Consider the following 14,921-nt stretch of genomic DNA (forward strand, 5'->3'; position numbering starts at 1 on the left):
TTGTTCTTTTTCTTTTTCTAGTTTCTTTAGATATAATATTAGATTGTTTGAGATATTTTGTGTTTCTTGAGGTAGGCCTTTATCACTATAAACTTCCCTCTTAGAACTGCTTTTGCTGCATCCCAAAGATTTTGGACCATTGTGATTTCAGTTTCATTTGTCTCTTATGTATTTTTAAAAATTTTTTTATTTAAATTCAATTTTGTTAAGATATAGTGTATTATTAGTTTCAGGGGTAGAGCTTAGTGATTCATCAGTTGCTTGTAACACCCAGTGCTCATTCCATCAAGTTCCTCCTTCATGCCCATCATTTTTTCTCTGATTTCTTCATTGAGCCATCGATTGTTTTGTAGCATTTTGTTTAGCCTCCACGTGCTTGTGTTTTTTCCATTTTTTTTTTTTGGTAACTTATCTCTAGTTTCAAACCATTGTGAACAGAAAAGATGCTTAATAATATTTAAATATTAAATTTATTGAGACTTGTTTTGTGGCCTAACATGTGATCTATCCTGGGGAATGTTCCATGTGAACTTGAAAAGAATGTGCATTCTGCTGTTTTTAGATGGAATGTTTTGACTCTATCTGTTAAGTCCATCTGGTCTAATGTATCATTCAAAGCCACTGTTTCCTTATTGATTTTCTGCCTGGATAATCAGCCCATTGATGTTTGGACTGTTAAGTTCCCCTACTATTAATGTGTTACTGTCAACTTCTCCTTTTACGTCTGTTAATATTTGCTTCATGTATTTAGGTGCTCCTGTGTTGAATGCATAGATATTTGTAATTATTTTATCTTCTTATTGGACTGATTCCTTTATCATTCTGTAATGCCCTTCTTTGTCTCTTGTGACCATCTTTGTTTTAAAGTCCTTTTTTGTCTAAGTATTGCTACCCATTTTTTTTTCTTTTTTCGCTCTCATTTTTCATCCCTTCACTTTCAGTCTGTATGTGTCTTAGGTCTGAAGTAAGGCAGCATATAGATGGGTCTTGTTTTTTTATCCAGTTAGTCATAGTAGGTTCTTTTTTCTTAATTTTCCATGTGTCCTATAATTGTTTATTGACTTCCAAACAGTGGTTAGAACAGTAGAGACTGAAGTAGGTAGTATTTATGCCTGGAAATAGACATGCCTCTTTTCTCCTAGGCTCTTAATGTGAGGGGTTGAGTCCGTTGATCTAGGTATTGATTGGGTTTGGTTTTTGTGGTTGCCATGGGCACCCTCAGTGGACTACCACATTAACATTCTTCTGGGGTACCCTGTGCTTAGGTCGGAAGTTTGTTGAGGGGGGTTTTCTCAATGTTGCTGCTACACCCTCAGCATTAGGCCTTCCCTGGTCGGGAAGTATACACACTTGTTAGCCTCTTTAGGGCTTGAGTGGGGGTGTGGGGGTTCCCTGGTGTTCTGGCTTAGTCCCCAGCAAGCCCTGTGACTTTGGCTCTCAGAGATGGGCATTCTCAGTGATCCTGTCCCACCCCAGAGATAAATCTCTAATAGTCTGAGCCCCTGATGGTTTCTACCAAGGTTAAAGAGCTTTTTCTTTTTATTTCCCCCACCTGCAGTGGGTCTCTTTCTTTGCCCACGGTCAACGGTGTTTCTGTCCTTCCCCTAGCCACTTGAGGCTTTTGTTCCATAGGGGAGAGAAGGCTGGCTAGGGCTTCATGCTTTCCCTACATTAAGTGGTTGCTCCCCTCCTCCAAACAGGCACCTCAGAGATAGGCTTCCTCCATTCTCTGTTCTCTGGGATTCTTCACAAGCACCTGGTGAGGTCTGTGGGGAAGATCTTGTGAGTAGATGTCAACTTCCTTTGCATCCGTGGCTCCCAGAGTTCTATACTCTCATGTGAGTTCACACATTGCTTTTAGCAATCTGTTTTAAAAATTGAGCTGAATTCTATTTACTTAGATGTCCCACTTTCCTCCCTCAAACATAGAGGAACCAGTTCCCAAGTCCTCCTCTCTTTGGAGGTGCTTGTCTTTCTGTGTATTCCAAGCTAGGCGGTTGTGATTTCAGCTGTCTGATGAGTTAAAGAAAAGTTATGATTTTGCAGATTATCTGGCTTTCTCTTGTTATGGTGGGAGTGTTGTTCTTTCTAATTTTCCACACTCTAGGTGGAACAGAAACATACCTAGGTAAGCAACAAAGATTACCTCCCAGTGGGATTATGGTCAAATTTTAATCTCATGTTTTTCTGTGTTTTTCTAGTGTTCTAATTGAGACTGGATTATTTTTATAATTGTGTGCATACACATATATATCTGATTTTTAAATATGCGTAGGATTATAAAAATAAATATACACACCTATTATATATATATATGTATATATGGACCCCTTTAAGCTTTGAGTTATTCTTTCTTGCACATTGTTCAAGGGAACTAGATAGTGGCCGATTGTGTACCTGTTTTATAGTGAGAAGGTACCTCCTGGGGGGTCAGCGGAAGTATACACACCTTTATATGAGAGCTTCACATACCTCTAGTAGTGCTTACTAGGTGTTACACACCGGCAAGGCATCTGTAGTTTGTTACGAAGCAGTTTGTGGGGTGCTAATGAAATGCTAATGAAATCCTTCTCTATAATTGGCTCATTTTTATAGACATAAAAATTGAAGCTTAAGAGCCAAAATAACTTTAGTCCACCTTCACCGGCAAAGAAATGAAACAGCCACGACTTAACTGTCGATTCTTCACTGAGCAGTGTTGGTTGATTCCTACAGCATGCGGGCACTATGCTGAGTCCCGGAACACCGCATTAAAGAAGATACACGTGCCCCCGCCCCCCCACTGAGTGTACAGTCGTCCGCAGGAGAGTATTTTTAATACGTACATTGTTAACTAATTGCCAAAGTGATCCTTGACTTAGAAACTCAGTGCCTTTCTCATGAAATCAGCGGAAAAAGTTATTCAAAAGACCAGATGTCATCAGACAGCTGACTTTCCACAATTTTATGTACTCATTCATCCCTGAAACCTGTTTGAGTGCCTTCTGTGTGCCCAGCCTGGTGCTTGGCCAGGGTAGAAATGAGATTTGACTCTGGAAGTTCTCACTAGCTGACCTACCCCTTACCTTCTAGCTCTGTAAACCATATTGAAATGCAGGTGAACAAGTGATAATACAGAGATAACCATGAACCATTTGCTGTTTATTTGTAAGAAAGGTAGATCATTCTCAAACTTGGGCTTTTCCCTTCTTGTGACCTCCCAGGTGATCTTGGCATAGTGGTTGTTAGTAATGATTGGTTCATCAGAAGTAAGGAAGTGTGTGTGTGTGTGTGTGTGTGCACACCCGCTAATGAGCACACACACACAGCTGTGTAGGGGTGGTGGCTGGGCAGGGAAGTTGAGATATCAGAGAAGCAGAAAGAAGACTGAGATACTAGACCTTTGGAGGTAGACACATGTGGGCTTCAGTCTTGGCTTGTCCACTTACTTGTTGCATCTCCTCGGACAAATCAAGTAATTTCTCTGAGCCTCGGTTTCTCACCTGTCTGCTGGGACTAACACTAGTACCTCCTTCGTAGGGTAGATGTGAGGATTCAATAAGAAAATACGTGTGAAGTGTTTAGTACTTGGCACACTGCCCTCATTAGAAGGTAGCTGGTATCAGTGCTGTTGCTGTTGTACCAGCATCACGGCTGGAAGTCATTCAGAGAATTACAAGTGCGGAATCAAGATGCAGGAGAAGGGCTGAAGCTGCAGCTATAGACGAGGGAGCCGCCTGCACAAAAGGGACGAGAAGGCGTGACACTGGAGGTACAGGACAGACCCTGGGAGTGCCAGCCTGGGGAGTGAAATGGAAGGAGACAGGGTAAGTCATAGAGAAGGGGGTCAGGCCGCAGCGTGTGTCCCATCAAAGGAGAGTATGTGAGGAAGAGAGTGACGGAGGGCATCATCTGATGCTGCAGGAAGGTGGAGCGAGCCAGGAGGCTTCTCTAGGCCAGGTGAGCAGGAGTTCAGCTCCTCACTTGCTCGTGTTCAGATTACTCCTAAAAGTCTGGCAGTCCCAGTTCCAAGTCCCAGAATAGAATCCTTTCCAGGATGAGTCGCTTCCCACTTTTCTTCACTGTAATAAAATCAAATGATTGCACAAAGGAAAAGGCCCATCACTGGTCGTGCTGCTTACTTCCTGCTCCCGTACGAAGGCCAGCTCCTCTACTCCAGCTGCAAGTCATGGCCCCTGGGAAAGGTGTCATGGGTGGGGAATGGCAGCCCACCATCCTCGATGGTACAGCAGCCATCAGATGATCACTTCAGACTCTGATCTAGGTCACCCTCTAAATTTTGACCTCTGTCCAGAGTGGCCAAATATTCTAAGAAGTCATCTCACTTAAAGTCGGATCCAATGTGTTAATCTCTGAGAATGTCCTTTGGCTTTATTGCGTGTGCGGTACTTTTGGTTCACTCAGTAGTCCACATTTATCAAGCCCCTCCTGTGTATCAGGCACTCTGCTAGGCACGGGGGTACATATACCACCTTTGTTTCACGAAGGCATCCTTGACAACATTCTTTCCTCATGCACCCACATCCACTCACCAGGACATCCTGCTGGCTCTGCCTTCAAAGTATGTTAATCTGGCCATATTACATTATTTCCACTGTTTACCACCTTCACCCCGGATGCTCTCTTGCCTGGATTATTGGAATAACCTCTAAACAGATCTCCTTGCTCTGTCCTTGCCCTTCTACACTCGATTTTCATCTCAGGCACCAGACTGATCTTCTTAAAACATATGGCAGGCTCAAGAGTGTTGAGATAGTTGGTAGAGCTGGGAGTGTGGGGAGACTGGCAGTTTCAGATCCTGTGGCCAACACTTGAACCAACCTCTGAAGTTGTTAAGGAAGGGAGGAAACAGGCTGCATTCTGGGGCAGGAGCTTTCCAGGCTGAGGGAACAGCAGATCCAAAGGCCCTGGTGAGGTTGTCAAGGACCTGAAGAAACAGAAAAGAAGCTGATGCTGTGGGAATTGAGGAAGCTGGCAGGGGGGTGGGGGAGGGGAGAGGGAGTGGGAGGAGCTGAAGTCAGAAAGATAAAGCGGGGGACAGTGTGGGTAGAGTCCATCCAGCTGGGGATTGGGAGCCACTCATTTATTCATTCATTTCGTTTAACAAACTTTCCTCACGTGCCTTCTTGGTGTCAGGCACCATGCTAGGTGCTGAACGCATAGGGATGAGCAAAACAGACATAGTCCCTGCCTCCACATTGGAGCATACAGTCTCATGGGAAAGACGGACATGAATCAGATAATCACACAAGTCAGTGTATAGTTACCAACTGTCCCAACTTGGCCCTTCAAGAGGAATAATCAGGGACTCTGACCTAGACTAGGGGGTTTCAGAGAAGGTTTTCCTGTGGACGTGACACCTACCCTGAGATCAGATTGATGAGGAAGAGTCGAGTAGGTGAAGAAGTGTGGGATGCTCTTGGACGGAAGGATACCAAGGTCAAAGGCCCTGAGGTGGGAAAGAACTGGGTGGAAGCAAGAGGGGTTGAAACATGGATGAAGAGAGAGAATGCAAGGTGAGGCTGGAGAGGAAAGCAAGGCTGGAGTGTGAGCCTTGGGGATCACAGTCAGGATTTTGGTCTTTATCCTAAGAATAATGTGAAAGCTTTGGGGGGTTTTAATCAGAAGGTGAACTGGATCTGAATTGCAAGTGTTTGGGAGAAATCCCTCTCACAGTGTGGAAGACGGGGTAGAGGTGGGGAGGTGAGCAAGCAGGTAGGCTCTTGTACCTGCTGTTCTAGAAGCTGCAGTACTGGCCCAGGGGAGAGATGATGGATAGCTGGAAGTAGGGAGAAAAGAGAAGGACTGGATGACATTGAGAGGCAACTTGGAGATAAAGTCTGCCGTACACACTCATGGGACAAGAGACTATTCAAGTGTCAAAACCAGATGCAGTAAAAGAGGGACAACCAGCCATTATGAGTCTCATGGTGTGGTTCAGTGGGCAGCACAGGGGGCACCAACGAAGTTCTCTTGCCTTAAAAAAAAATGTAACTTAGGGGCGCCTGGGTGGCGCAGTTGTTAAGCGTCTGCCTTCGGCTCAGGGCGTGATCCCGGTGTTATGGGATCAAGCCCCACATCAGGCTCCTCCGCTATGAGCCTGCTTCTTCCTCTCCCACTCCCCCTGCTTGTGTTCCCTCTCTCGCTGGCTGTCTCTCTCTGTCAAATAAATAAAATCTTAAAAAAAAAAAGTAACTTAATTCGNCTTGTGTTCCCTCTCTCGCTGGCTGTCTCTCTCTGTCAAATAAATAAAATCTTAAAAAAAAAAAGTAACTTAATTCGATCTACTTTTTAGAACCATCAGTTTATGAGAAGCACCCAGGATAGATGAACAGGTTAAATGGCACTATGAGGAAGACATCAGCCAAATCAGAGTGTGGGACATTCCAGGGAACAAATAACTTGAGGTGGCCAACAAACCAATGGCATGAAAGAGAATTTTTTAAGAAGTCTTAAGAAATAGAACAAGGCAATGTTTTGTGCAATGTGTAGACCTTGTTTGGATCTTGATTCAGAAAAACCAAAAGATAGCTTTGAAAGAAATAGAGAAATTTGAGTGCAGGCTGGGCTTTAGATCATATTGAGAAACTGCTGTTCATTCAGTTAAGTGTACTAATGGCATGGTGGTTTTAAGTGTGTGTGTGCATACATATACATGATATTTAAGTGCTTATTAGAAGATGCACACAGTTTTTGAAATGATATGTCATGAATTTGCTTACATCATTCCAGAAAAGACAGAGTGGCATGTGATAAACGGAACTGGGAAAATGTTGCTAGTTATTGGAGCTGAGTCAGAGTTACCTGGAGGTTTATTATACCATTCTATCTTGGGTTATATTTGAAATTTTTTCATATAAAAAATTGAAAACAAAAACTTTGGGGAAAAGTGAACATAAGAATACATAAGAAATAGGGAACATAAGAAAAGAACCAGGTCTGACGGAGAAGCAGTGAGTTCAGTTTGGACATCTTGAGGATTGATGTGCCTTTGGGATGCTAAACGGAGGAGCCCTAGTAGGTGGTTGGTCTAGAGTTCTGGAGACCTTTGCTCTAGACCTATAAAAACAAGTGTAGATAGGGCCTAAAGCTGTGGTCACAGGGAAGCAGTCCAGGGAAGGACAAAATCTGACCAGCGAGGGCCCAGGACTAGACGTGGAGGAGCCGGAGGAAGTAAAGGCCAGGTAGAGGGGCTGAGCTTTGTGACTGAGAAGAAGCAGCTGCAAGACAGAGGGGCCACAACCACCAGGGGAAGTGAATGTTTCCAGGAGGAGGGGCCAACAGAGCCAAATGCTGCCAAGATGTCAAGTCAGATGGGAACCAAAATGAGTCCATTGGGTTCACATCTGGATGCAGCTTGCTGCCTGGTGGGGAGCTGTTTAGGCTGAGAGACTGGAGTGAGGGGAGGAGTGAGCAGGAGGTGAAGGAAAGGAGAGAGAGTCTGGGCAACTCTCTGAAGAAGGACATCTGTGAAGTGGAAGACAGAGGGAGGTAACCTGAAGAGAGAGCGTGAGGAAATAAGAGGGTTTATTTTTAAGGTAAGACATGCTTGGTGAGAGGAAGAGGTGGGCTATCCAGGAGAAGGGGTGGTCAGTGAGGTGGGGTTCCTGAGGACGCAGGAGGGGAAGACATGGGGTTAACCGTCCTTGATTCTGTCAAGGTGGTGGGGGAGGAGAGCTGTGCCATAGTGGAGTGCTGGAAAGTTCTCCCTTTGTGGCTGTGTTCCCCGAGAAGTTCTCCTCAGCGGTGCCCGCTGCTGGTGGAGGGTCTTGGAGAAGGTTGGCAAAGTGAGGTGTGAAGGAACGAGAAACCCAGTGGGCCCGCCTCGGGGGGGCGGGGAGGGGAGGTGGGTGATCAGGGTCGGACAGGAGAGTCCAAGGGGCACTGCCGAGGGCCGGGTAGGGGTGCGGACGGTGTGGACGTTCCACAGGGGCTGAGGTCCCTGTGGCGGCTAGCTGAAGGAGGACTCTGGGGACGACGCGGGGCCCAGCCCGTGGTGTTCACAGTGAGAGGCTGGAAGCGGTGCTCAAGGTCCTCACGATTCCCATCTCATGCTGCAACCTGCCGTCCCCTCACCCTTCACCCCCGGCCCCCACACAGCCCTTGGCTCTCCAAACAGGATATGGTTTCAAGGTCAGGGCTGCGTGTCGGTGTCAAGACACGCTGTTGCTTCCCAGGTCCTGCCAAGCGGCTCACACAGGCTTGTGCAGAACAGGACGGATGGCGTGTTGCTCAGAGTCAGGGCGCCACAGTCCCCGGCGACCAGCATGGGGGCACATTCCCTCTGGGCCCTGCTCACGCCCACCAGTGCCCTGCGGGACCGGGGCCACCCCGCTGCCCCTGAGGCCGCCGCTCTGTGTGACACTGGTGCAACCAAAACATGATTCCAGGACAGCCCCACCCCGTCCAGGCAATACACGAGGCACTTAAAATGGATCATTTCTCCTTCCAGCTTAACTCAGGTGATCCGAAAGTTTGCCAAGCAGCTGGATGAGTGGCTAAAAGTGGCTCTCCATGACCTCCCAGAAAATTTACGAAACATTAAGTTTGAATGTAAGTACAGAGGTGGGGAGCTGAGGGGAAGCGAGAACAACATTCTAGTGCTGAACAATTTTATTATATAGGTCGTTCATAAAATAATAATGGTAACTTACATTTACTGTTTGCAAAGCACCAGGGACGAAGCCTAGCGCTTTTCATGCATGAACTTCCTCAGTCCTCCCAAAAGGTGTGTTACAGGTGGCACACTTATCCCTTTATGGAAAATGAAAGGGGCTTAGGGCGGTAGTCAGTAGCCGGGGCAGGATTTGCTCCCAGGTCCGTCTGTTGACACCAGAGTGTCTGTTTATCACACCATCTCATCCCGTGTAATCCTCACACCACCTCTGTGATGTAGGGAGCAGGATCCCTGTCCTGCAGATGAGGCTCCGAGAGGCCAAGAAACTTCCTCAAAGCCACACAGCCCCTCAGCTGGTAAGAAGGGGCCAGGAGTCAAACTCAAGTCTGCCCGACCCCAAAACTCTGGGCTTTCCCCGAAGTCCCTGCCCCCAAAGACGGGAGCCAGGAAACGGCTTCGGGGCTTCACATATTCAATTATCTAGCTAATTAGGAAGCCAAATTAATATTTCTCCTACAGGGATAGGACTGTGATTTTTTTTTTTCTGCTGAGCATCACCAGCCATTCTCCACCCTTAGTTTTGCCTGAGAAAACCGGACCTATTTCTTCTCTCTCGGTGTTTCTGTACTTGTGGGAAGACGCACGTGCTATTACACAAAGATGAAATGATTTTAAGCAAAACAAAGTTTTAAGATATAGGTTTCTTAAAGCAGCATTTGAATACAGCTTGCCATTCTTGCCCCAGAGTAAGTGGCGACAGGGAAAATGAAGGGGATCAAATTACCCTCTCTGGGCAGGCACAGGGAGCCCTTTCAGAGGCGCTCGGAGGCTGAGGCCGCCTGCAGTGCCCAGCACCTACTGATAAAGCCCGCTTTATTTCACGGCTCTCAGTTCTTTTCTTTTCATGAGCACTAAATTCCACATCACAAAGTTAAAGAAAAAGTAATTAAGGAGAAGGATTAACGATTGATCGGTCTGGAAAATTAGAAGTTCATCTGCGCCCCCACCCCCCCCATCCCTCCACCCCACGCCCTATTTTTCAAACCAAGCTGGCTCTGAGTACAAATTAGAATAATCCCAGGGAAATTTCTGCTTCTTGACCAGTTCAGAAATTAATGAGAAGAATGCCCCGCACCCGTTTTAATTATGCTGACAAAACAAACCTGTAGAAAGTTGGCAGCAAGGAGGCCTGTCAGACCTTCCACCTGTCGGGGCCTGCAGAAACCCCTCTTCCCGGGGAGCCCCGGGGGCACTTCGAGAATGGGCGAGTAGTGGAAACACACACCACTCCAGACAGCTCTGCGAGAATGGAGACCTGGGGCTGCCACATGGCTTGTCTGCTTGGTCTTGAAATCTTCAGATTTAAAATCACCCCACTTCGAACCGTCAGCCTGTTACATCACTATAGTAAACAGGATCAGCAAAACACACCGCCAGGGTGTGGAGACCATTTGATAAAAACGGCAGATTATGAACGCAAAGCTGCATTTAAGGTACAGCCCAGGGTTCCGTCCTAAAAGCAAGCCCTCACACCACACACCGCTGAGGCTCAATCAAGTTTCCCTATTAGATGTACTACTTTTAAAGGGCCTTCTTCAAAGCTTCCACTTGATTCCAGCAATTATTTATGGGGAGAAGTGATTGAGCTCGCAATTAGCGAAATGAAAGACAAGTAAATAATTGCTTTTACTCACGGTTGATTGACGCCACAATTTCTCACACCTGCCAGTAGGGCATGCGGGTGACTTTGAAATATGTACCCCAAATATCGCCATTTTAGGAAGTAGTTGTCCACATGGGAGAACAAAGAATCAAATGCAGGGTTTTGCCAGCAGGTACATAAAATGGGGTTGGACAGTGAGACGAATTTAGGCAAATAAGCTACTTTTCGAAATCTGCCCCTGGAAAATCCAAGGTAGGACCATACAGCATGCAAAAACTTCAGACTGACTCTTCCTTCTTGCAGTGTCGAGGAGGTTTTCCCAAATTCTGAGACGGCAAACATCACTGAATCACCTTTGCCAGGTATGTGTCCTATGTTATGTTTTCTAATTCCTGCGAAGTCATTGCCCACGAGTGTACAGAAGAGCTCCCCAGAGATCTGTCGGGGGCATGGCTGTTTGATAGTTTAATACAGTATAATAGGTGCTTGATACACTCTTACTGTTTAATTTCTACTGATAAAGAGTAAAAACATTAGGCAATCACGAAATAGTTTCGACTAACATATAACATAATTTCTGACGTCAGTCACCCCTTAACCTTTCAGACATGTTCTGTGCACAAGTTTGTGTTTCCCTTGAGTAGATCCGGCTTTCTGGGCCACTGCTGACATGTGGGGCTGGATCATTCTTCGCTCTCGGAGGTTGTTTGGTGCAGTGCAGGCATTTAGTAGCATCCCTGGCGTCTCCCCGCATGCCAGCACCCCGATGCCCAGCACCCCACCCCCAGGTACCACCTTGATTGTGGCCATCAAGAATGTCTCCAGACGCGGCCAAATGTAGCCTGGGCACCCAGTGTCACACACACACACCCCCCCCACCTTATGAATCACAGAGATAAATGATTCAAACAGATAAAGAGGATGATTTGTTTGTTGTGTATGTATCCTCCAGAAGAGTTCAAAGCCACACAGTATGTTAAACATTCACCCACTTTTGTTTATTTTCTCCAGATTTTTTATTCTTTTTAGCACAAAAGTGACACATGCTTACTATAAAAAATTCAGCAATAACAAAAATGCGTACAGTAAAAGGTGGAATATCTCCCTATAACTCCTTGGTGATAATTTGATGGCATAAAGCTTTGTGTTTCTCCTAAGTTTGCACCTTAAGGAAGGGAATCGAAGTCTATTAAGGCAGCCAGTTAACATTTCTTAGAATGTTAATGATCTTAAAGCAGAAGGGGCAGACCTGTGGCTACCGGTCAAATCTGGCCCTCGGATGGGAGGGGCTATTTTTGCTTGATTTGCATGCGTTCAGAAATTGTTTTTACTTGGTCCTTAACAGTTGAACCTGGGAGATGACAGCTAAACAGCCCCAGAGCCCCATTTCCCAGGGCGGGAGTCAAGTAGATGGGCTGAGCTCCTGTCCAGCAGGCACTGTCGTCCTGGTCAGCCCCACTTCCTCTTACGCTTGGCTGGAGCCCTCACTCCCGCCCGCCACCTGCCTGCCTTCTTTGTGTGGAGTCTGCCACCTCTCTTCATGCTGTGGTTCTGGGTCGGTGCTAGCTATTCAAGGTCAAGGTTGGAGGACGGGGTTTCGCGTTAGAGTGACCTGAAGGAAGCCTCCAGGCCAGGAACCTGAAAATACAGAACGACACCCACACATAGCTCACTGTCCCTGCCTTGCCTCCGGCATAAACAGCACAGTGGGTGATTTGGAAGATTTGGAAAGCAGAGGTACACCCTTCACGTTCGAGCTGGCTGGGAGAGAGGCCACACCTGAGCACCGTTCTGGGACAGGGCAGAGCCTGACCAGATTAGTGGGATTTAGGGGAGCAAACAAATATTGGCAGGACAGGGAAACACTGCCATATTTCCAGGGGTGCGTGCCTTCTGGTTCTTTCGTTAGCTTGGAAGAGCTGGGCTTGGGTTATACCAGAGAACTAGGCATGGCTTTGGAGCCTCCCTCCTGGGCTCGGGCAGTTTGGGGACGCCTTTGACTCTTTAATACATGCAGGTGAAAACATCCGTATCTGTACCTACAACCGTCTGCACGCGTGTGTGCACACACACGTGCAAGCACATATGCTCTCTCTCCACTTCCCACACAGACGGTATGTATTATATCAGCATATGCTATCTTTCCATCTTGACGGGACAGCTCTCAGACACATTTCTGGATCAGCCGGAGGAACTGGGTTTAGTGACAGGAAGGAAACTCCACGGAACATCCTAGTGAATATCCCAGCAGGCTTTCCTAACCACATACAAGACAAGTCATACTGAAACCCAGGATCTAAATACCTGGGCCCTTTCAGATACACTAAGCAAGCAACTTGGCATTCCTGTCTCAACCATTCGTGGCACACAATCTTTTGAGTGCCCGCTGTATGTCAGACACTATATTTAGTGGTACTTGCCCTGAGCAGAGAAAAAAAAAAGTGAACCAAAAAACAATTCATTAAAAGTGCTAAGTGTGAGGACGGAAACACAATGAAAATAGAGAATGATGGGGCACGTAAGTGTGATTGAGACCCAGCGGTTAGAGGAGACCGTGCCACGGGTGTGACGTTGGAGTTGGAGTACGTGTGACGGCAGGAATGCCAGGCAGGGTGCGTGAGGAACGCTCCAGCTGGCCACAACGCCATGAGCCACGGTCCCGAGGTGTCTGAGGATCACCACAAAGACCGTGGACCTGGATAACAGTAGCTCCTTTGTTGAGCTCTTACTCCCTGAACTACGCCCTGTTCAAACATTATCTCCAGAGTCCTCAAACCCCAGCCCTCCTTCAGAGGCAGGCACCATTACACTTCCCTCTTCTAGATCAGGAAACTGAGGCCAATCGGCCCACCTGCCCCAAATGAGCCAGTTGGGTAGCAGCAGGGCCAAGATTTGAACTAAATATATTTGAGTCCAGAATCACAAACCTTTACATTTAGTTGTTTCCATTATCAGTAGAGATGGACCCAACTCGTATATTCATATATTCTAGGCCTCTGACCTTCAGAAAGTCCTACAGTGATTTAAGTAAGAGTTTACAATTGTGCTCAGTCGGGTGGGGGGGGGTTGTCGGTATTTACCTTTGCCTGGAAATTCACACACATTAGGAGACTTAATGTCCATGTGTATCAGAATTCTTTTTTTTTCCATTTTATTAAAGACATTTTTTAAAACATGCAAGTAAAGGAAATGATCCTGCAAATGTTTTGGTTTTTTGTTTGTTTTGTTTTGGTTTTTTTTTTTGCTTTTATCAGTATTGTTCCAACTTGGTGGTTCCAAGTATTGTTCCCACTTGCCAATTGAAGTTCTACTCATGGGGGTTTGCTGAGGAAACCACAGGTGGAGTGTGCACGTAAGCGGGCACACACACCACGTGCATGTTAATGAGCAACTGAGTCTTCAGGTTTCGCCCCCCACTTCCCTCTCAGTTACTCGTATTTGTTTTCATCATTATAGTCCCTAAAATCCAAAAAGCAGAAGTGGAAAGCTAGACCATAAACTGCTTCAGAATGCATTTATATGGAAAAATACACATTGTAAGATTGCTGGGATTAAAGATGTCATTGGCCCTCGGGTAACAGGACTGTTCCAAGATCTGGGCCCGTTGCTTCTCGGACACTAGAGACACATGGGTTATTAAGCACAGAGCTCCCATCCTGGAAGCTTACATCAGAAGGCTGACAGGTCTCTGGGCTTCATCCCATTGTTCACCAGGAGTCAAGACCAAGGGGCTGGGAACAGCAGGATTTGGTCCAGCCTCGACCACCCTGGAGTAATTTTTTATAGAGCTGAGAAAAGACAGCCACGAGAGAAAAGACTGTGTGGGTCTTCTGAGTTATGGACTCATCTGCTGATTTCCCCAAATGGAGTTTTCCTGAATTTCCAAGTAGCTTGCAAAATACTGTATGCAGATTCATTAAAAAGAAAAGAATGTGCAGGGGTTTTAACCTAATCACCCTCGAGCTAATGAGTTGATTGGCTTGGATTACAGGCATCTCGGACGGTGATCCACAGTGCAGACATCACATTCCAAATGCTGGAAGACTGGAGGAACGTGGACCTCAACAGCATCACCAAGCAAACCCTCTACACCATGGAAGATTCCCGCGATGAGCACCGGAAACTCATCATCCAGTGTAAGATGTGCCGCCCATCGTGTCTTTTCTGTTTTTGTTTTTAAAAGAAAGAAAGAAAGGAAAAGTATCTTGGTAAATATTTAAGAGGCATTCCCACCCTGTCCTTCCCCCTAGGATCTCTTCCCTCTTATTGTTCCTGTTAAATGGGTCAGCCCAGAGGGGAGGGCTAATTGATTTAAAAGGACATGTATCAACATTCCTGGGGGAAGGGGAGCCTGGTGCAGTTGGGCAGCACACAGTGTCATGCAAAAGGCCCCCCGGGGTGACTCTCAGTGCCAGGCATAGTCCCATAGGTGACATAAAAAAATGAGAACAAAAGCGTGCTGCCNATCAACATTCCTGGGGGAAGGGGAGCCTGGTGCAGTTGGGCAGCACACAGTGTCATGCAAAAGGCTCCCGGGGTGACTCTCAGTGCCAGGCATAGTCCCATAGGTGACATAAAAAAATGAGAACAAAAGCGTGCTGCCTGTCTGAGTGTACATCAGCCTGGAGTCAGCTGGATACG

At 46.5% G+C, this 14,921-nt stretch overlaps 1 protein-coding gene across 3 annotated transcripts in view; it reads left to right on the forward strand.

Annotated features, from left to right (window-relative positions):
- RFX4 (regulatory factor X4) overlaps positions 1-14,921 on the forward strand; it is a 163,985-nt gene that overhangs the window by 109,399 nt on the left and 39,665 nt on the right. For all 3 annotated transcript variants that reach the window (XM_034644081.1, XM_034644080.1, XM_011235295.3), the window contains 3 exons: positions 8,453-8,553; positions 10,584-10,642; positions 14,272-14,416. In XM_034644081.1, the coding sequence (XP_034499972.1) occupies positions 8,453-8,553; positions 10,584-10,642; positions 14,272-14,416 (305 nt within the window). The remainder of the gene's footprint in view (positions 1-8,452; positions 8,554-10,583; positions 10,643-14,271; positions 14,417-14,921) is intronic.

This window comes from Ailuropoda melanoleuca, chromosome 15 (assembly GCF_002007445.2).
Source record: "Ailuropoda melanoleuca isolate Jingjing chromosome 15, ASM200744v2, whole genome shotgun sequence".
In the NCBI taxonomy this organism is placed as follows: domain Eukaryota; kingdom Metazoa; phylum Chordata; class Mammalia; order Carnivora; family Ursidae; genus Ailuropoda; species Ailuropoda melanoleuca.